Below are 23,503 nucleotides of genomic sequence, written 5' to 3' on the forward strand. Positions count from 1 at the left end.
AGGGAAGAGATGGTCGAGTGAGGAAACCATGGTTGACAAGAGAGGTTGAATGTCTTGTTAAGAGGAAGGAGGAGACTTATGTAAGGCTGAGGAAACAAGGTGCAGACAGGGCGCTGGAGGGATATAAGATAGCCAGGAGGGAACTGAAGAAAGGGATTAGGAGAGCTAAGCGAGGGCACGAAAAATCTTTGGCGGGTAGGATCAAGAAAAACCACAAGGTCTTTTACACATATGTGAGAAATATGAGAATGACTCGAGCGAGGGTAGGTCCGATCAAAGACATTAGTGGGAGATTATGTATGGAGTCTGAAGAGATAGGAGAGGTCTTGAACGAGTACTTTTCTTCAGTTTTTACAAATGAGAGGTGCCATATTGTTGGAGAGGACAGTGTGAAACAGACTGGTAAGCTTGAGGAGATACTTGTAAGGAAGGAAGATGTGTTGGGCATTTTGAAAAACTTGAGGATAGACAAGTCCCACAGGCCTGACGGGATATATCCAAGGATTCAATGGGGAGCAAGAGATAAAATTGCAGAGTCGTTGGCAATTATCTTTTCGTCCTCACTGTCAACAGGGGTGTTACCAGGGGATTGGAGAGTGGCAAATGTCGTGCCCCTGTTCAAAAAAGGGAACAGGGATTATCCTGGGAATTACAGGCCAGTTAGTCTTACTTCGGCGGTAGGCAAAGTCATGGAAAGGGTATTGAGGGATCGGATTTCTGAGCATCTGGAAAGACACTGCTTGATCAGGGATAGTCAGCACGGATTTGTGAGGGGTAGGTCTTGCCTTACAAGTCTTATTGAATTCTTTGAGGAGGTGACCAAGCATGTGGATGAAGGTAAAACAGTGGATGTAGTGTACATGGATTTTAGTAAGGCATTTGATAAGGTTCCCCATGGTAAGCTTATGCAGGAAGTAAGGAGGCATGGGATAGTGGGAAATTTGGCCAGTTGGATAACGACCTGGCTAACCAATAGAAGTCAGAGAGTGGTGGTAGATGGCAAATATTCAGCCTGGAGCCCAGTTATTAGTGGCGTACCGCAGGGATCAGTTCTGGGTCCTCTGCTGTTTGTGATTTTCATAGTGAGTTGAAGGGTGGGTCAGTAAATTTGCAGACGATACGAAGATTGGTGGAGTTGTGGATAGTGAGGAGGGCTGTTGTCAGCTGCAAAGAGACATAGATAGGATGCAGAGCTGGGCTGAGAAGTGGCAGATGGAATTTAACCCTGAAAAGTGTGAGGTTGTCCATTTCGGAAGGACAAATATGAATGCGGAATACAGGGTTAATGGTAGGGTTCTTGGCAATGTGGAGGAGCAGAGAGATCTTGGGGTCTATGTTCATAGATCTTTGAATGTTGCCACTCAAGTGGATAGAGCTGTGAAGAAGGCCTATGGTGTGCTAGCGTTCATTAGCAGAGGGATTGAATTTAAGAGCTGTGAGGTGATGATGCAGCTGTACAAAACCTTGGTACGGCCACTTTGGAATACTGTGTACAGTTCTGGTCGCCTCATTTTAGGAAGGATGTGGAAGCTTTGGAAAAGGTGCAAAGGAGATTTACCAGGATGTTGCCTGGAATGGAGAGTAGGTCTAGGCCTTTTCTCATTAGAATGGAGAAGGATGAGGGGCGACTTGATAGAGGTTTATAAGACGATCAGGGGAATAGATAGAGTAGACAGTCAGAGACTTTTTCCCCGGGTGGAACAAACCATTAAAAGGGGACATAAATTTAAGGTGAATGGTGGAAGATATAGGGGGGATGTCAGAGGCAGGTTCTTTACCCAGAGAGTAGTGGGGGCATGGAATGCACTGCCTGTGGAAGTAGTTGAGATGGAAACATTAGAGACCTTCAAACAGCTATTGGATTACGGTAGAATAATGGAGTGTAGATTAATTTGTTCTCAAGTGCAGCATGGTGGCATTGTGGATGGCGCAATTGCTTCACAGCTCCAGGGTCCCAGGTTCAAATCCAGCTTGGGCCACTGTCTGTGCGGAATCTGCACGTCCTCCGTGTGTGTGCGTGGGTTTCCTCCCACAGTCCGGGGATGTGCGGGTTGGGTGGATTGGCCATGATGGATTGCCCTTAGTGTCCAAAATTTCCCTTAGTGTTGGGTGGGATTGCTGGGTTATGGGGATAGGGTGGAGGTGTTGACCTTGGGTAGGGTGCACTTTCCAAGAGCTGGTGCAGACTTGATGGGCCGAATGGCCTCCTTCTGCAGTGTAAATTCTATGATAATCTATGATTAATCTTGGACAAAGGTTCAGCACAACATCGTGGGCCGAAGGGCCTGCTCTATGCTGTATTTTTTCTATGTTCTATAACTCCACCCATGTAATCCGGTGTTCTTTGAACTTTGGAAATCTTATCAGTGTACATACCAAACCAGGGGAGAAACACCACAAGAATGGAGATGACTGCCTGATGTCAACTCCAGAAATTATTAACGAAAAGGCTCATCAAGCAACGTGAGGATTAGCCTCCAGAAGAAAGTGGCGCAGCAGCAACACATTTTCTGAAGTAGGACTGTCATTGTTGCGCTGCTGGTTAGTTGTGAACAGAGGAACACTTGAGCTAATGATGCCAATTGCTGCACTCGATTTGCATGAGAATTTTTTTTTTTTAAAAGCAACAAAAATCTGCAATTCCCTGAAGAGGTGCTCCCTGACCGAAAAAGTGGTGACATCAATTGGGCACATCTGTTCTCATCATGTCTCTGTCTCCCCAAACTGTGGATAAAGGATTAGCACAGAAGCACTGCTCACACGGAAAAGGCTTCTTTTTTTTTTTAAATCGCCCATTCAAAAAGACGACAAAAGCTGAGAAATATTTATTATGCTGAAAGGATCCTTTCATCCCACCTCACTCCAACATTTTTCTTCCATAATTGATTACAGCTCACAGAGTCTTGTGAAAACATTTTTTTTTACAGAACCAGTTTTCTCTAAAGATCAGCTGTCCCCATCTCTTTTATGGCACTCACATTCCCAATAGAGCCATTTAACCTGAACAGCCCCTCACTGCTACCCAGATGCTGCTCAACTTGGCAGCGACTGCCGCATGAATATGGAGTTAACAAAAGCTGCAGTACAGAAAATATGTTTATTCAAATCAGATATCATTCCAATAGGCTACGGAATAGATTAAGTCTACACCATTTTGTTTTAGTCATGTAACAAACAAAAATGGAACACTTAAAAAATAATATTGAATGGAAATTTAAGCTTCCAACAAAAATTTCTACAAGACCAAATAATTGTTTGGATCAATGCACTTCCTCTCTCCCCCCCATCCAAAATACTTTTCTCATGAGCTTAGTTTTTCCTACAAATTGAGAAATTTATTTCATAAGAGTACTCTAGCACAGAATTTGGAACATAACCATGAGACCATTCCCACAGATGCTTGATTTTATGATGCTTATAAAATAGTGACAGTTGTGTAGCTCTTGTTCAAGATGTAAGTGCTTCAGGGCAGTGTTAACCTAATGTAGGATTTGGCAAACTACAGAGGAACACATTTCCTATGATAGTAAGAGGAAGGATCATAACTTAAACCATCTATTGTCCCTCTGTGGCCCGGTATTTGATTTGCCCCAGTTCATATGCAATAGTTTTATACTTCATTATCAAATTTGGAAGTTATATTCTTAGCATTTATGGTCATGCCATTTGAGACAACATTATCGTTGCAAATGGGGCCATCCTTTCCTCCCCTCCCCTCTTCTTCACAGTTGTGAACAGCTATCCGTCGAAGCATGCAAAAAAGGGTAGCACAAGTGGATAGCACTGTAGCTTCACAGCGCCAGGTTCGATTGCCTGCTGGGTCACTGTGCGGAGTCTGCACTTTCTCCGCGTTTTGCGTGGGTTTCCTACGGGTGCTCCAGTTTCCTCCCACAGTCCAAAGACGTGCAAGTTAGGTGGACTGGCCATGCTAAATTGCCCTTAGTGTCCAAAAAGGTTAGGAGGGGTTATTGGGTTACGGGGATAGGGTGGAAGTGAGGGCTTAAGTGAGTTGGTGCAGACTCGATAGGCTGAATGGTTTCCTTCTGCACTGTATGTTTTATGGTTGGCAACGTACCTCCTGGGCATGACAGACAAAATGCTCCTTTCCTATTCCACAAGCAAACAAGAGACAGTTTACACAGATAATATGGAGTTTTTATGTTGTGGGCCAGATCCTACATGCCTCTCACACACAGATACCTGCACACACACAGTATTCAAATGGCAACATTCTTTTCCAGCTGTTGGACCTTCTCCAGTGGGTAAGATTCTACATACAAGCCAGCAAGTGAGAAACTGCATTTTTGGCCTCTATTAGTGAGCTGGTGGTTTGTCTCGTCAACAGCAGAGTTAACAATTGCCTGTGAAGCCACTGGGGAAACTTCCCTCTTTTGACGGGTTGACAATCAGTGTAAAAAGCATGATCTACTTTGAATCCCCATGGTGTTGCATGGAATCCTACAGAATAGGTGGCCATGCGGCCTGACCGGTCTGTGGCAGCTCGTTGAAAGAGCAGTCCAATTTAATCTCACCTCCTAGCTTTTTCCATGAAAATTAGTCCTCTTCAAGCACATGTTTAATGCCATTTACTATTCAATTTCAGCTTGGTTTTGTTAAAAATGCTCCCCCAGTCAAAATTAGCGTCGCAAACTTTGAGAGCATAAAAGTACTTATTTTGAACTCAATAGCTTGGTACACGGAAAGCGACTAACTTTATAGTCATGAATATGAAGCTTTAATTATAGGATTTGTTCTCTATTTGCACGTAAAATATTTTCTTTCACTTTAAAACAACTCAAAAAACTGAAATAAGCCAAAGTTACATAGAATCTTAGAAACGCGCAGCACAGAATGATGTCATTCAGCCAGTCAAACCTGTGCTGGCTCTTGGAAAGAATAGTCTTCCACCCAGTTTTCAGTCCGTAACCCTGCAAGTTCCTCATCCTCAACCCCCCCATTAAAATTATTTTTGTGCCCTAAGCTTTTGCCACTTTTTCAAGCTGAGCTTCTCAGAACCTGACAACTCTCCTAGATGTGACCTTTCCACGGCAAATCTCCGAAAAGCAATTAAGAGGTGGATATGTCAATCAGCCAGCAAGATTTTTTTTCAGATTACGGGAACGCAAAACATCAGACATGAATATTCAAGCATTGAGAGCAGATAGGGCCCTAACCTTGACTATTCACTGAATATTGCTTTAAACAATCTACCATAACCCTTAACCTACATTAAAGCTCAGGAGTAATTAATTTCATTCACCACTTCCAAACCATAGATCTTCCAATGTCTACATTATTGTTCTGGGAATTACAAACCAGGCCTATGATGAACAAAAGCAACCACAAAACAAGTTTAAATTCATAGCATTTTTCCAACAAACTGAAAAGCTGTCAGCTTGATGTACTTTGGGTGAAAACATATTGATGTAACCTTCAAAAGGAACATGGTTCAAACATCATGCGCTAGGCATATATATCACACTGTCTGCATAATTCAATTTGTTTTAACCACCGTTCTGACATTTATTCTCCACATGCGTGCTAATATTAAAAAATATTAAAGTTAACAAAATTTATATTCAGGAGCTCAAAATCAATGATAAATTTAACTAACACTTCAGGAAAAAATGGGGTAGTACAAGAAATATCTGTAGTCTCTGTATAATATAAATAAATAGCTATGCATATAGTCTTTCATAATCACAGGATTTCCTTAACTACATTTCATACGAGTGTGCATTCCAATGAATTGTTATCCAAAATATAGAATTTGGAGTGTGACAACGAAAGGCAGAAATATTCACAAGGACAAGTTGTGCTATCCACTACTCGAAGCTCTATTTCAGGGACTTCAGCAAAACAACTCCAGGCCGACACTCCAGTGCTGTGCTGGAAGTGGCATCTTTTGGACGAGATGTTAAATCAAAGTCCTGTCTTCGCAGGGTGTAAATGACCCCCGGCACCATTTTGCAGAAGAGTTTTCCCCCCTTTAAAGAAGAGTAGGGCTGCCCTGCCCAGTATTCATCCCTCAACAAACATTTGTTTTCTCGCCATTATATTATTGTTTGTGGAACTTTGTTGTGCACAAATTGGCTCCCATATTTCCTACAATACAACAATCAATACACCTCAGAAAATTCTTAACTACTTGCAAAACGCCACGGGTCAAGAACTATTGATAAACATAGCATGTCTGTGATAAAATGGCAATAGGAATTTACATCTTGAAAATAAATCTCTGTTTACACCATTACTCAAACTCTGCTTGTAACTTGGACCTGATTAACAATTCTTTTACAGATCTGAGGGTTAAACCTCATTCATCAATAGTGTTTGCATTACATGGGTGATGTGTTATTTATGACCCTATAGCTCTTCAATGAAAGCCAAGATGCACTCAAATGGCATTGTGGTCAGAAGCTGGAGCTTTCAACCCGCTTTCAAATCCACAGCCAAATGTTCCTCCCCAATAATCCCCTTAAGGAAATGACTGTGTGAGTAAGGTCCAGTCCACTCAGCTGCTAAAGAGGGATCAACTGAAACTTTGTGTACATTACCTGTTTCTGCCCACAAGGTCAAACTTGCGGACACTGACCTGTACAGCAGTGTGGACATTGCAAGGAGCTCAAAGAGCTGTTTGCCAAAAAAATTGACATTGAATTCAAAGCTGTAGCAGAGTTTCCACAAATTATGGAAAGGTTCCATGAACTAAGTTTGCATTCCGAAGAACGTGGATGATTAAGAGTTCATTTAATTTAGTTCTTTTTTAAGCAGTTTGAAAGGAATGGAGTGTGTTGGGAGAGAGAAACATTTTTATCTGGAGGAACGAGTATAGGACAAGTGAATACAAGCTTAAAATCAGAGTGCGCAATTACGAAAGAAGTTAGATACTACAAATTTGGAATTGATAAACTTTTGAGCGAGAATGAAGTTGGAGCCATTGCAGGTGATGTACCATCAATTGGACTCGAGTCGTGAAGAAGTTCCATATATCAGGCTTTAATCAACTAGTTGTGTGCCCGACAGTCGACTTACAGAGAAAGGCCGACTGCCGGGTCCTACGGGTTCTTATACCCAGCCTCGTAGGTGGGACTACTTGCCTCTCAGCCAATGGGTGAGCAGTCACATGACTAGCCTCAACCAATCAGCAGAGAGGCACATGACCGAACTGAGCCAATGGGCAGCGAGTGCTCTGCACCAATGGCAGATAGGTACCGTAAACGTCCTAGTTATACCACCACAGCAGGTAAATCAATTAGGATACAAATAAGCTCTCTCACAGAATGGCATCATCAGGTTTGAGGGCTTTAATGGCCTGATCTTCTTCCTCTGTTCCTTCAAAATCAATTTTCAATTATCCTCGAGCACAATTTGATTTGCACTTGGGTCTAGAAAATATTTCATATTGTGGAAATCAACTGTGCAAATCAACAGTATAAACTTTGCAGTGGCTGAATGAGACACGACTTGAAAACTACAGGGGGCATGAGGCAGAGTGCTAGCAATAAAAGGGTAATTTGCCAGAAATATAAATGAACAAAGCAAGTTACAAATACATTTTCTGTGTATTTAAGATAATTTAATAGAAACTAGTGTTCCAAAGAATATTCAAGACGAGGACAACAGAGATTGATGCAACCAAAACCTTTCAGGGGGATTATGAAACTGCAGTCAGCTTGTCTCAGTTCCAAATGCACACGGATCCGATAAATTGTAATTGGGACAATGAGCTCCATTTTAGTTTCCGTCCCAATTGTGATGCATTTCTAAATTATTTCCACCCACAGATACTGTTGTTTTATCTGGCAAGTGAACTTGACACATTAAGTGTACTTGGCACATTCGGTCCTAACCTTGTTTTCAAATTAATATTTGAATGCAACAGCTGTAGCCAGATTACCAAATCACCCTGGTAATGGAATTGCTTCAGGCTAGTTCATTAGATTAGATGTGGTCTTTATAAAACTTAACCTTTGGATGACCAAATATCAATATATTTTTCAAAGTATTGTATGTGCATTTTATTTATATCAGGACTCCCATGACGGACCAATTTTCATTGACTTCTTGCAAAAAAAGTGAGCCTTGTGGGCACTGGATACAGAACAGGATTGGGACTATAGAATCATGTGGGACAAAGGAGGCCAATTGTCCCACTCTACCTGTGCCATCTCTAATTAGGCCTCCAGCCAGGCTTTTTACCTATAATTCTACATACATTTCTTCGAGTTTCCAATTTTCCTTTTGAAAATTACTACTTTTTCAATTATTCTCTCATGAGATGTGGGTGTCTCTGGCAAGGTGAGCATTTGTTGACCATCCCTAACTACCCCTGAGCTGTGTGGTTTGCTAAGCTATTTCAGAGAACAGTTAGGAGTTAACCACATTGCTTTGGGTCTGGAGTCACATGTCGGCCAGGACTGGTAGGGATGGCAAATCTCCTTGCCTTAAAGGACGAGTGAATCAGATGGGTTTTCACAACAATCAATGATAATTGCATGGTCACTGTTGCGGAGGCCAATTTTTTTTCAATATCCTAGATTTTGATCAATTGATTTTAAAAATTCTACCAGCTTCCATGGTATTGAATCTGCATCCACCACAATTTCAGACTGTATATTCCAGATTGTTACAGCTTGGTGCATGAAACCAATTCTCAACTCTCCTGCATTACTTTAGTCGCTTACTTTAAACATGTCTTCTCTTGTTAGTTACCGTCCTGACACTAGAAACAGTTTCTTCTTAATTATATCAAAACCCTTCATGACTTTGAACAGCTCCATTAAATCTCCTAACTTTCTCTTTTTGAAGGAGAACTATTCCTCTATTCTCTTCACATAACTGAAGTTTCTTTTCTCTGATAACGTTCTGGCAATTCTCTTCCAGACCTCTCGCCAAGATCATGACATCCTTCAAAGTGTGGTTCCCAGAACGGAGCACAATATCCAAACTGAGCCTAACCAGTGATTTATGAAGTTTTAGCATAACGTCCTTGCTTTTGTACTCTATATATAGACTCTAGGAGCACATGTATTTTACAGTTTATTAACTTTACCTACTTCTTTTGAAAGTTTGTGTAATCTTCCAGATCTCACTGCTGTTGTATCTCCTTAAAAATAGTACCAGGTAGTTTATAAAATAAAAACAGAAAATGCTGGAAATACTCAGCAGATCTGGCAACATCTGTGAAAAGGTAAACTGAGTCACTGCTTCAAACTGATGGCTTTTCAACAGAACTGAACAGTGTCTACTGCCTTATTCTTCATTCTTACTTTGAAAGTTTGTTACTTCACACTTCTGTGAAGTCCTTTCATTGCCAACAGGTCCATTACTCCAAAATTTAGAATGTTCTCTCTTCAGGCGAGGAGCTGGAAGGCTGCTGTTCATGAAAATATCTTTTAACAGGAGTTTTGTTGGGGGAAAAAGAAACTCTAACAGGAAAAGTATGAACTGATCTCTCATCAGGCACTGCTGCTTGGGAGCAGTTCAGTTAATGATGGCACCAGTTTCACTGCAAATGGCCTCACCATGCTGAGTCCCATTAATTACTATAAACTAATTATTCTAAAACCACAGTGTGCAATCAAAGCTTTCGTAACAAATTATACCATTGCAAATGCAATCACGAGTTCAAAAAACCTCAGCAACTTATGCAAGAAATTCTGGAAAGAATGTTCAGTGGGGGACAGAGTCCAAGAGACTGGATCTGAATCATTGAACAAACAATCTGGCAAGCATCTAAATTATCTCAACAGCGCACAATTAAACACTATAAAAGCACCAAGGGTGCTAAGATCTGTTCCAGTACCAATACTGTCTGTTTTGATTGTCGTTGGCATGGCAAATTGTGCATTTCTGCACTCAAAACATTTTTTGATATGAATAATGGATTGTGGCACCTTTTATTATTGAAATGCTGTTTTTAAAATTGCTCAAGTCTTGAAGGATTAAACATTCAATTTAAGGTACATTTTAAAATTCTATTTATCTCAGTCAGATCAGTAAACCGCATTGGGTGATAATGACCAACAAACAGCAAGGTCCAGAAATGACACTGGACAGGTATCGTGTGATGTGCCCGATTCTATCTACAAATCCCCTCCATTAAAACTGCCCGATTTGGTGACTATTTCCACAATTTTCTGTCAATACCTCTGAAGTATTTTGTTGGCTGGGAAACACTTTAGGATGCCATGTATTGCCGTGAAAGCAGTTACATGTAAGTTTTTTCCTTTTTGTTTTCAATTGGAGCAAATGCAGTTGGGAAGCGGAGAGATCATTTGTTATTTTTAAATATATATATTTAATGGGCTGTGGGTACCACTGGCCAGGTCAGCATCTATTACCTATTGCCCATCCTTAATTGCCATCAAACTGAGTGGTTTGTAAGGCCAGTTCAGAGCGCAGATAAGACTCAACGCCATTGCTGTGAATCTGGAGTCACATGTAGGCCAGGCCAGGTAAGGCAGGCAGATTTATTTCTCTAAAGGACATTAGTGAACCAGATGGGTTCAACAATTGATGAGTGTTTGTTGCACAAACGTAATTTAAATTCCATCAGATATGAACCCCTGTCCCCAAAGCACTATCCTGGACCTCTGGATTACTAGCCCGTAGGGACATTACCACTACACCACCATCTCTCTTTCCTTTGTTGAAACTAGCCACTAACACTCACTATCCAGATCTGTACATGAAGAACACCAGCGTACAAATAGTAAAGGAGAGCAGAACCACACCTTAGTATGATTCAGCTTTCACAAGGAGTAAGGGAAACAACCAGATGAGAGAAATTGAAGGTCGAGAGAAAATAACAAGTGTTGGAGAGTGGCGACATTCAACAAGACTCAACTTGTCAATTGTCAATACAAGTCAACAGTGTAAACTATGAAACAGAAAAATAAGGATTGATATTTCAGAACTGGATATTTTAATGTTAAATTAGTCTTTTTTTTTTAAAGAAAGCATGTACACTAAATGCTGGACAACCCTATGATTTAAATCCCCAAATAAAACAATAGAACATCTCCTTTCTTTTACAGATTGTAGTCATCATGCTGTTTTAATAATAACAATCTTTGTCACAAGTAGGTTTACATTAACACTGCAATGACGTTACTGTGAAAAACCCTTAGTCGTCACATTCCAGCGCCTGTTCAGGTACACAGAGGGAAAATTTTGAATGTCTTTCGGGACTTGTGGGAGGAAACCGGAGCACCCGGAGGAAACCCACTCAGACACAGGGAGAACGTGCAGTCTCTGCACAAATAGTGACCCAAGCCGGGAATCGAACCCGGACCTTGGTGCTGTGAAGCAACAGTGCTAACGTGCTGCCCTCAGCTTTGATGCTATTACCTTGAGGTCTGAGTTAATTATTGGCCAGAATAAATCATTTGATCCGAATCATGATTGCAGATTTAACAGCCAAACCCAGATGTTGATAAACTTTGTAATTACATTATCTTAGCAATGGCACCTTTGGTTTTGAGAGTTAGGTGTCGCAAGCATTTAATAAACCACCCAGAGTACATTCTTTGCCCTCACTACCCTTAATGCTTCCTCCGAGTGGTATTCAACATGGAATCGTACAGATTCATGTGAACATTCGAATTAGGTGGAGTAGGCCACTCGGCCCCTCTAGTCTGCTCAGTCATTCAAAAAGATCATGGCCAATTTGATTGTAACCTCCCACCTACTCCCGATAACATTTCACCTCTTTGTTTATCTTTGTCTATCTAGCTCTGCCTTAAAAATATTCAAAGACTCTGCGTCCACTGTCTTTTGAGGAAGTGCGTTCCAAAGAATTATTACCCACAGAAAAAAATGATCCTCATCTGTCTGAAATGGGAGAGCCCTTATTTTTAAACAGTGACTCCTTAGTTGTAGATTAATCATCGGGGTGGGGGGGATGTAGGTGGGAATAAGTTGGAGTTTTTGTTGCCCATATTTCACCTGATACCGAGAGATTTCACAGGACCTAGAGTCTATGTCGAGGGCTCGCAGGGCAATTTCCTCCTGACTGTGCCACCATCTCTGGTTGATCCGTCCAGTCAGTGGGGCAGGACATAACAAAGGATGGTGGTGGCTGGGAGCTCGGATTCCGTGAATACGACTATGTCAGACTGTTGCTGGACTATTCTGTGGGGCAACTCTCCCAATTGTGGCACAAGATATCAGATGTTAGAAAGGTTGACAGGGCTGTTTTGTTTCTGATGCTTAGGTCAATGCCAGGTGGTCCGCCTAGTTTCACTTCTAGTGGTGTGCTACAATTGAGTGGCTTGTTGGGAAATTTCAGAAGGCATTTAAGAGTCAGCCACCTTTCATTGCGCCCGGGGTCATGCGTCGGCCAGGCCAGATTTCCTTCCCTAAAGGATCAGATGGGTTTTCACAGTATGTGGTCACGTGTTAAAACAGGTGAAAGTGGTATGGGATTGGGGATGGTGGGTGGTGGAGGCTAGCCAAAGAAAGGTAGGAGAAACATGGATAAAGGGGAATCCAAGAAATTCAATGGGGAATGGAAGTTCAAGATGGTCTGAAGCAGAGGTGAATAGGGGACACCAGTTTAAAATTGTGGGCAGGTGGAGCAAAGGCGGGGGGGGGGGGGGGGGGGGCAGTTCTGACCCAATCTATCCATTCATAAGGTCATTAGTCCAGAAATGTTTGCTTGGGGTGGCAGAGGGACTGAAGAGAGAGAGAGAGAGAGGGAAGGCTTGTAAAGGGAGAGTGTGTACCTTGATCATTGGATAAAGACATTGCATTGGAAAGAATTGGTGCCCTCAGGCCTTGGGAGATAGAGTGGGTGATGCCACAGCAATGGAGCCATCATTTACTGTGAGCTAGGCCTGCCAATGTGGAGGGAATGGAATGTTGCACTCGTGCTGCAATTTTATTTAAATTGTGGCAATCTGTTCCTCCACACAGCAGTGACAGGAGACACAGGATGGGGCAGTAGATTAAGGAACAGGCCAATAGGGGACAATGGAGAGGGGGTGGGGAGCTTATAATTAGCTGTTTCAAAGCACCTTGAAAGTAAACATGCATTTCGCTGATTTCCTCCCTGCCAACAGGGCTCCCCACCCCCACAACTCCCCTCCCTCTCATTTATTTGGACTATCTGGTGCTGTATAAGCAATAGGAGGAGAAAGAATATTTAGAAAAATAACTTATTTTCCCCATGCACCAAAAGCAAGAGTCTGTTAAAATGGGATGGTCAAAACAGATCATATTTTGGTTATCTGGCTAGTGAAAACATGTAGATAAATTTATCGTTTGAAATTGTCGTTACAAAGTCAAACACCACAGATCAGGATATTTGTGTTTCAAACATGAAGCACGGACAGGTTCTCTCCAGAACGAAAGTCCTTGAAAAAGCTGCTTTGTTTTGATAAACAACACTGACAATTAAAGTCAAATATATGCAGACTGTTCTAGCTGGTAAAACAGTCTGACTGCAGTGAACAATAAGCTCTCTGTCACAAGCTGGCAACATGGACACAGAGGTACATTTAAGTGCATATTACAAATCTTACTGAAAATGTGTACAGATCCTTATGGGTTGTGGAATTATGTCAATGACAGTTCAGATGCAATAGCTAGCCTGCTCAGAGGAAACAACAAAGGGTAGCTTTGAAAACAATGAGGGGGTTTACCCCCATTTTAAATACAGGGTACTCAGCGAAGATACCACTGAAATGTCACAAGTGTCAGGCATTCAGGCCCTTTTATGAACCCAATTGATACAATGAACCCCTCCAGTCAGCTCCCACATACAACCCCACTTCCTTCGGATGAAGTTCAATTTGGTGTTAAATCTTTAGCTTGTGGAGTTAAATACTGTTGAATACTGTCCAAACCACACTGAAGCTAAATTCTCACATTTGAATTGCTATCCAAGCCTCAGAATTCTGCTGTGTTCCATCACACAACCTAATTATTAATGAGCTATGTGAAGTTTCTCTACTTCATAACTTTTCTTCAAATAGCAGCAAAGAAAGTTTGAGCAGAACCATGCAAAATGCACACAATGAAACTGCGCAATTTCTCAGGTGCATAGTTAAATGCATATACTGAATGAAATATACGTTGTGACAAAGATGTAAACAAGTTTGTACTCTGATTTGGAATTGCTGTGGAATATTACAGCATCATTACAAAGCAGCTTCAAATGATTTCTTCATCTGTAAATAATAAACCCTCTTCCTGTCCCAAAAATGAAAAACTCTACAAGCTTTATAAACAGAATATATCATGGCTAGCCACAGCATACACGCCCTTGGAGGATATTCACACTCCACAAGTTAAGTAGCGTTGCAACTCTCAAAGTCGCTTCGTGTCATAAAATAATGTGAAGATCCACATTTACTCAAAGTTGAAGCAGAGCAAGATCCTCTCCTCCAAGGAATTGCCCTCCGCCTGGTTCTGGAGTCAGGTTAAATCTGAAGAACCAGATCCAGCCATATTTACCAAATAAATATAATCCGAAACAAGAAAAAACACTCACGCCTCAGCTGTACTTTAATGCCAATACAGACCAATTCTCCAAATAAATAAACATTTGTTCATTAGCTTTCACCTTTAAACAAAAACTAAACTCACCACAAGCTTGCAGGCGTACAATTATTCAACACAAGCTAATTAAATTGAGATCAGTTATTACAAACATCTCCCCAGTAGGCAACTTTTCTCGTGGTTTAATGACAATGAAAGGAAAACAATAAAGAGTTTGGATTAATTTACTTTCATTTAAATTTTACCATTTTATGCAAACCAGGCATTGCGATGGAACAATAAAAGAAGATCTAAATGAATGTTCAAGACTGCAGTGAATGGTTCAATATCAATCACATCCAGCAAAAACAAAATGGAACAAAATGAAATTTCAGCCAGTCAATACTTTAGTCAAGGCTTCCTTTTTAAACTACTGGGTCGGTTTGGATAACACACGTTATTAAATAGCAACTAATAGCATAATCAATCCAATATTACTCTCAATAAAGTCAGGATAAGAAATATGAAGAACAGATTTGTTCCAGACTCATAAATTAGATAATCCCTCAAGGATGAGGAAAGCAATCAAAACGGATTTATTTTGGCTTAGCTCCCTCCCACATGAAGTAAATTCAGATTGGAGTTTCCAGCAACTTCTTTTTAAACTTTTGTGCCCAATTATTTGACCAAATTGGTCTTTTTTAGCTATTTGTATTAAACATTTCCAGTTTTCTTTTTCATACTTGAAACGTGCAATCCAAAAGCTAAATAATGGGCCAGCTGTTTCTAAACATGCTCAGTCGCGGTGCATGGAACCTCTCTTGCAGCTCTCAAAAGCTTCAGTCTGCTCAAGAAGCTGCAATACCGGTGTGCTTGAGGAACCACCAAGTATATCGACAAAACCAGTTTTGAAAAAATAAAACATGATCTTACCTTTACTCGCTGCACAGGTCACCATTGTGGAGAAATTCAAAGCAGGAAAAGGAAAGGAAAGTCGTCGTCAGTACCAGAGCACAATACCATTTTACAAATAAAACTTCAACCTGTTGAGCTACAGAAATGCAAGTTGGATCATTAAATGAAATGAAAATGAAAATCGCTATTTGTCACCAGCAGGCTTCAAATGAAGTTACTGTGAAAAGCCCCTAGTCGCCACATTCCGGCGCCTGTTCGGGAGGCTGGTACAGGAATTGAACCCGTGCTGCTGGCCTGCCTAAGTCTGCTTTAAAAGCCAGCGATTTAGTCCAGTGTGCTAAGCCAGCCCATTAGAGTAACTTTTCAATACCAGGGAGATAATTTGCTGCTAAATTTAAAATTGATCTGGAAAACTGTGAACTTGCTCGCTTTGGCAGGAAGAATAGAAAAGCAGCATTTAATGTAAATGGAGAATGATTGCAGAACTCAACGGTAGAGGGATCTGGATATCCTGGTATGTGAATCAGAAATATGTTAATATGCAGGTGTGGCAAATGATTGGGAAGATAAAAGGAATGTAATTTCTTGCAAGGGAAAAGGAGTATAGCAGTAGGGAAGCTTTGTTAGGGTGCAGGGTGTTGTATCTGGACTAGTATGTACAGCTTTGGCCAATACCAAGTGGTTAGCACTGCTGCCTCACAGCGCTAGGAATCTGGGTTTGAGTCCACCATTGGGTCACTATCTGTGGAGTTTGCATGTTCTCCCCGTGTCTGTGAAGTTTCCCCCGGGTGCGCCGGTTTCTCCCACAGTCCAAGTTAGGTGAATTGGCCATGCTAAAATTGCTCCTTAGGGTCCAAAGATTAGGTGGGGTTATGACGATAGGGGAGTGGGCCGAATGGTATCCTTCTGCACTGCAGCGATTCGAGGATTCTTTTATGATAATTGCATTGGAAGCAGTTCAGAGAACGTTCAATTGACGGATTCCTGGGACAAAGGGGTTGGCTTTCAAGGAAATGCTGGGCAGGTTGGGCCTGTATCCATTGAAAATTAGAAAAATGAGGGTTGACCTTTGTGAAACATGCAAGATTCTGACAATGTGGATGCTGAAAGGATGTTTTTCTTTGTGGGAGAGATTGGAACTAGGCGACAAGTTTAAAAATAAAAAGTCTCCCTTTTAAAACGGAGATGAAGAGAAATCTTTTCTTTCATGTCTCTTCCATAGAGAGCAGTGGAAGCAGGGTCATTGAATATCTTCAAGGTCGAGTTAGATAAATGTCTGACTGGCAAGGGAGTCAGAAGATATTGGGAGTAAGGCAGGGAAGTATAGGTCACAATCAGATCAGCCATGATCTTATCAAATGGCAGATCAGGCTCGAGGGGGCAAATGGCCTCCTCCTGCTCCTAATTCCTCTGCTCTTAGAACTGTTCTATCATTTGATAGAATAGAAATAACTGAGATAATATTGTGCACGTTGAAACAATATTCTCGATCATTCAATTAAACTCTAGTTTCACTAAAGATGGACATCAACATGTAATATTTACAAATGAACTACAATACAATTAAAGGGAATTCACTGGAAGGCAATTGAAACCATGACACCATCAGATATGGGAGCAGAATTAGGCCATTCGGCCCAGTGCGTTTGCTCTGCTATTCAACGATCACTGATATATTTCTCATCCCCATTTTCTTGACTTCTTCCCATAATCCCTGATTAATCAAGAACCTATCCATCACTGTCCTAAAGACACTCAATGATTTGGCTTCCATAGCCTTCTGCTAGAACAGGAACAAGCTGATGGGAAAACAATGTGATCAGAATATAGCCAAGAATCCGAACAAAAAGATATGGATGCGTCACAGAGGACTGGCAAGATGCAAGACTAGCAAAACGATGGTAATGGTTATAGTCCTTAACGACTGTTATCAGGAGCGGCTAGAAAGCAAAGTGAATTTTCAACTGTTCCTGTTTATTTCACTATTGAAGTGGCATGGCTGGGCATCCTTTTAATACCATTTCCATTCAGAGGATTACAATGGGATATGATTAAAGTTGGTTAATTTCATATGCACAATGTTTCTATGATGAATATTACATGTAGGAGCCGGCATTGCAATTTGGAGGCATTTTATGAGATAGTGATGCAGATCTTGATAAATAAAGCAAAATACTTTGGATGCTGGGATCAGGAAAAAAAAAACAATGTTGGAAAAACACAGATCAGGCAGCATCTGTCGGGAGAGAACATAGAGTTAACATTTCAAGACGGTATGACTCTTACTCAGAACGAAGCAGAGGGAGTCATTTGTTGAATTATGTATTGTATGAGGGGGATGACAATGGGAGCTGGGAGTGATTGCAACAAAGCTGTAGCAAAATTTAAGAACAAGTGACAGGTGGCCCGGTGGGGGAGGAAGGGTTTTTGGAAAGGAACAAAAATGTTTGGGATATAAAAACGTCATGGTAGAGGAGAAAGGTCAGATTAAATTTTAATCTACTGTTAGTAGGTCTTACGAGGAAAGGTTGAGGGTGCTAGGCCTTTTCTCATTAGAACGGAGAAGGATGAGGGGCGACTTGATAGATGTTTATAAGATGATCAGGGGAATAGATAGAGTAGACAGTCAGATACTTTTTCCCTGGGTAGAACAAACCATTACAAGGGGACATAAATTTAAGGTGAATGGTGGAAGATATAGGGAGGATGTCAGAGGTAGGTTCTTTACCCAGGGAGTAGTGGGGGCAAGGAATGCACTGCCTGTGGAAGTAGTCGAGTCAGAATCATTAGGGACCTTCAAGCGGCTATTGGATAGGTACGTGGATTATGGTAGAATGATGGGGTGTAGATTAATTTGTTCTTAATCTAGGACAAAAGTTCCCGAAGGGCCTGTTCTGTGCTGTATTTTTCTATGTTCTATGTTCTAAACTTGTGGAACTCAATGTTGAGGCCAGAAGTGCCATTTTGAAGGTGGCATCATTAGAACTGATGTGAAGCAGGGGGAGAAACTGTGAGGAGGTGGAATCCTTACAGGAAGCAGAGTGTGAGGAGCTGTAATTTTATACAGTATACAATCCAATACAGTTTCCATTCCCTTTAGTTCCAACAAAGTTATATGGACTCGAAAACTCTTCTCCCTACAAACGCAGCCAGTCCTGAAGATTTTCCAGCATTCTCTGATCTTTATAAAATCGGAGATAAAGATCCCACAGTGATTTCTGTTCAAACTCTATGGAGATTTGTTGATTATGTTGACCATTCATATCTCTCCCCCACCCAGAGGGGTTTGTCTTACACATCACACTGTCTGAATGCCCTCAGAAGTTGCTTACCTGTTGGAAATACAATTACTACTCAAGAAAGAAGCTTGCTACCACCTTCTTGGGACAACTAGGAATGGGCAATAAATATGGCCATGCCACAGTATCAACCACATCCACTGATGAAACAAAAATAACCTAATGCACACTCCAACCGATATCTCAATGTAAAGAGCGAAACTTTGACCCAGCATGTGAACCCCAACATTGGATTGGGTGGCACGATAGCACAGTGGTTAGCACTGTTGCTTCACAACTCCAGGCCCCGGGCTGATTTCCCGGCTTGGGTAACTGTCTGTGCAGAGTCTGCCCGTTGTCTGTGTGGGTTTCCTACGGGTACTCCGGTTTCCTCCCACACTCCAAAGATGTGCAGGTTAGGTGGATTGGCCATGCTAAATTGCCAGTGCCCAAAATGGTTAGGTGGGGTTACTGGGTTACGGGGATGGGGTGGAGGTGTGGGCTTAAATGGGGCGCTCTTTCCAAGGACCGGTGCAGACTCAATGGGCCGAATGGCCCCCTTCTGCACTGTAAATGTTATAATTCTATGGTTTACTGAATTAGGGAATATTAGAGGACTTTCTGAATTTGGTATCGCCCTGCCAGATAAGATGGCGGATCAACAGTATGCTCTGGCCAAAAAGCATTGCAGAGACCAGACTTCATCTTTGCACTCCTTTCATAGAATTACATAGAATTTACAGTGCAGAAGGAGGCCATTCAGCCCATCGAGTCTGCACCGGCTCTTGGAAAGAGCACCCTACCCCCTACCCAAGGTCAACACCTCCACCCTATCCCCATAACTCAGTAACCCCACCCAACACTAAGGGCAATTTTGGACACTAATTGGCAATTTATCATGGCCAATCCACCTAACCCGCACATCTTTGGACTGTGGGAGGAAACCGGAGTACCCGGAGGAAACCCACGCACACACGGGGAGGATGTGCAGACTCCGCACAGACAGTGACCCAAGCCGGAATCGAACCTGGGACCCTGGAGCTGTGAAGCGATTGTGCTATCCACAATGCTACCGTGCTGCCCATTTCATAATTAATTTTCAGGATGTGGGTCCTGCTGTCAAGGTCGGTATTTATTTCCTGTCCATAGTTGCTTCTGCAAAGGTGATGGTAATCCTGATTCTTAAACTACTGCAGTGTGTGTAGTGAACACATTTCAGTTTTAATAACAGTTAAAATGGCAGCTGCACTGACTCTGATCCAGACTGAAGATGACAGAAATTCACAGCAGATGCTAGTGCAAGAAAGCAGATAGAATACAAAAGTGCAACCAATCCTTCTAAGTCCTCAGCTATTTCTTGGATTATGGGCGGCATAGTGACACAGTGATTAGCACTACTGCCTCACAGCACCAGGGACCCAGGCTCAATCCAGCCTTGGGTCAGTGTTTGTGTGGGTTTCCTCAAGGTGCTCTGGTTTTCTTCCACAGTCCAAAGATGTGTTGGTTAGGTGGATTGGTCATGATAAATCGCCCCTCAGTGTCCAAAAGGTTAGGTGGGGTTGCTGGGTTACAGGGATAGGGTGGGGGCATGGGCCTAGGTCGGTGCAAACTCGATGGGCCGAATGGCCACGATCTGCACTGTAGTGATTCTATGATTTTATTCTCTGATTCTACCCAATGTAAAAGTGTCAGTGTAGTGTTGCATTACGAAGTTATTTTGTGCTGTCAATTAGTCTACCCCTAACCTGTCTGGCATTCATTTCAACAGGCAATGACCTTCATCGTTGCACTGAAATTCAAGAGCTCAGATGAAGATGTAGGATTCTCAACAGCATGCACACATTTTGGTATGGCGTTTCCTGTGCTTTATTAAACACATACTATCGATGAGACTAAGAAATGTTATATCCAGTGCACTGTGATGTTTAATCAAGTAAGGGATTGAAGTCGAAATCAGCTTTTTGGTCTCAATAGAATAGGTAGATGCACACTTCATCCACCACAGCAGACGTGGAATCTGAACGGAATTTAAAACGTGTGGTGATTGTACATGTCTGGCAGGCAAAATGGATCACTTGTTTAACGATATATCCATTGTCGGAATGTCGTATTTATAATCGCCCTTGGAAATTTTATAGTGGTTATGTGCCATCAGTTAGCATGCCCTTCTAACCCCCTTTCTTGTGAATAATTCAGCAGATTACTATTCTACTATCTGGTATGATTAAACTGTGGTTTTCCAAATTTAACAGGATCAAGCTTCTCTGACAATGGAGCTGGCATTATTCCGTTTCCAAGCTTTGTAGTTTGAAGATGTGTGTTGAGTGCAATAATAACCATTCTCCCCAGCCATTCCATTATTTGGCAATAGGAAAAGATTTTGACAATATAATTAGGTTCTATAACATTTGTCGTCAAATTTGCTGTTCCTTCATTCCAAGCCCCAGAAACACAGAGCCCACTAATTTGATGCCAAACTTGGGAATGCTTTGATGAAACTCTTGCCCATTGATCCCAATTTAAGCACGTCCAAGGTTCTATCTCCTCACATCTAGCTTCTTTTTTTAAAAAATCTGATTTAGTCTTCGCCTTGATCAATTCAAATCTAAATTGGGAGGAGAAAATTTGAACAAACAAATTGAAAGTCCAACCAGTTACTTACATTTTGTCTGTGCAGAGAATGCAACAGTGAGTTTCGCAAAGAGCTCTTTACTTTCGTATTTGTCCTCCTTCACCTTGACCCAGAAACACTTTTCATTCATATCTTTCGGCACAAGCTGAAAGCAAAGAAGAATACGTTTATGATATAACCAGCTACTTTGAAAAAAAAGGATCAAAGCATTGTAAAGGGCTTGATTTACAGAGACGATAGATTAGTTATTACGAAGGGATAACCTGGTAGGATACAAGTTAGAGAAGGGTGTATCTAAACGATAGTGCGCTAGGCATACATCCCTTTTGAGTTTGATGCCCACTTTCAGCAGCAGAGAAACAAAGGAGGTATTCAAGGTCTGGAGGAAATGCAAAAGAACTAATCCTGGTCCTGAGGTCCAAATGACAGGCCGAGATTGGAGAACCTTTGGCTTTTCAGACTGGAAAGGGGCATAGGAGAGGTGACTTTATAGAGATAAGTAAAATGGTTAAAGCCTATAGAAAATCAGGAAAGTCAACTTAAACAAGCCAGGATGTAAAAAGGGATACATGTTGAAGGGCAGCACGGTAGTGCAGTGATCAGCAATGCTGCCTCACGGCGCCAAGGTCCCAGGTTCGATCCCTGCTCTGGGGCACTGTCTGTGTGGAGTTTGCACATTCGCTGTGTTTGCGTGGGTTTCGCCCCCACAACCCAAAGATGTGCAAGGCAAGTGGATTAGCCATGCTAAATTGCCCCTTAATTGGAAAAAATGAATGGGTACTCTAAATTTATAAAAAAAACTAAAGAGATACATGTTGAAACCAGTTGACGGAAAATCTGGGATATCAGGAAGTTAATAACAAAGAGTGGCCTCGGAATAAGAATAGAAACAAGACTGAACCCAGGAACTATAAGAAAAAGCTGAACACTAGAATTCACAAAAGATAGGGGGCAATATTGTACATCAGCGGGATTCTCTATTTCGCCAGCAGCTCGCTCACGGTTTCCCGATGGCGTGGGTGTGCTCACAATGGGAAACCCCATTGGCCAGCTGCCGGGACGGAGAATCCTGCTGACGTCAGGGGCGCGCCACACCAGAAAATATGCGCGGCGGGACAGAGAATCCCCCCAGGATCTTTCAAGGTGGATGTATTTAAATGGACTGAATGGTCATTGCTCATTCGTGATTATCTTATGAATCAACAGTATGATTTAAAAATTGGTAGTCTGTCACAATACCGTATTTCCCACTGTCTTTCAACTAGAGGGCTGCTATTGACTCACAAATTCAGAGTCAATTCTGGCCGTGGACTGCTGCGATTGATTGATTTTCCATTCCTGTCTTCAAGCTGAACGGTGTCTGGCATGTATTCTGATGAGGATTAGAGAAAAGTTGTTTCATCTTAACTACACCACACTAGGGCGGCACGGTGATGCAGTGGTCAGCACTGCTGTCTCACGGCGCCGAGGACCCGGGTTCGATCCCAGCCTACTGTCAGTGTGGAGTTTGCATATTCTGCCCTTCTCAATGGGTCTCACCCCCACAATCCCAATATGTGCAGGGTAGGTGGATTGGCCATGCTAAATTGCCCCTTAATTGGATTTTTAAAAAATTACATCACACTGTTGAGATAATATCCGGTGGAATGATACATAGATATACAGATTTATCGGCGAGGGGATGGGGGTGGAGCAGTTGCCAATACAACTGGCAGAAATCGGATTTGGAATTACAGAATTGTTACAGCACAGGAGGTGGTCATTTGGCTCTTCATAACTGAAGTTTCTCATCCCTGGAACCATTCTTGTTAACCTCTTCTGTACTTGCTCCAATGTGTTCGCATCCTTCCTAAAGTGTGGCACCCAGAACTGTACACAAGTGTACACTAATTTTAGCATTTTTCTCCTTGCTCTTGTATCCCTCTTAATAAACATCAGAGTACGATATTCTTTGTTAACTGCCCTCTCCACCTGTCCTGCCATCTTCTATTATCTATGCACATATACACCCAGGTCCCTCTGCTCCTACATCTCCTGAAGAATTTTACCCCTTGTTTTATATTGTCTCTCCATGTTCTTCCTACCAAAATGCATCACCTCACACTTCTCTGCACTGAACTTCATCTGCCACTTATCTGCCCATTTCACCAACTTGTCTATGTCCTTTTAAAATACCTCACAATCCTCAGCA

General features: G+C 41.9%; 1 protein-coding gene across 4 annotated transcripts in view; it reads right to left on the minus strand.

The window, feature by feature from the left end:
- Positions 1 to 23,503, minus strand: part of LOC119965493 (protein diaphanous homolog 1-like) — a 421,840-nt gene that overhangs the window by 188,170 nt on the left and 210,167 nt on the right. For all 4 annotated transcript variants that reach the window (XR_005460521.1, XM_038796347.1, XM_038796349.1 and 1 more), the window contains 2 exons: positions 21,343 to 21,457; positions 15,421 to 15,429 (listed from right to left, as the gene is read on the minus strand). Coding sequence is in view for 3 of the 4 variants with exons in the window: in XM_038796347.1 (XP_038652275.1) it covers positions 15,421 to 15,429; positions 21,343 to 21,457 (124 nt within the window). In the remaining variant the exon portion in view is untranslated. The remainder of the gene's footprint in view (positions 1 to 15,420; positions 15,430 to 21,342; positions 21,458 to 23,503) is intronic.

Source organism: Scyliorhinus canicula, chromosome 4 (assembly GCF_902713615.1).
Source record: "Scyliorhinus canicula chromosome 4, sScyCan1.1, whole genome shotgun sequence".
Taxonomy (NCBI): domain Eukaryota; kingdom Metazoa; phylum Chordata; class Chondrichthyes; order Carcharhiniformes; family Scyliorhinidae; genus Scyliorhinus; species Scyliorhinus canicula.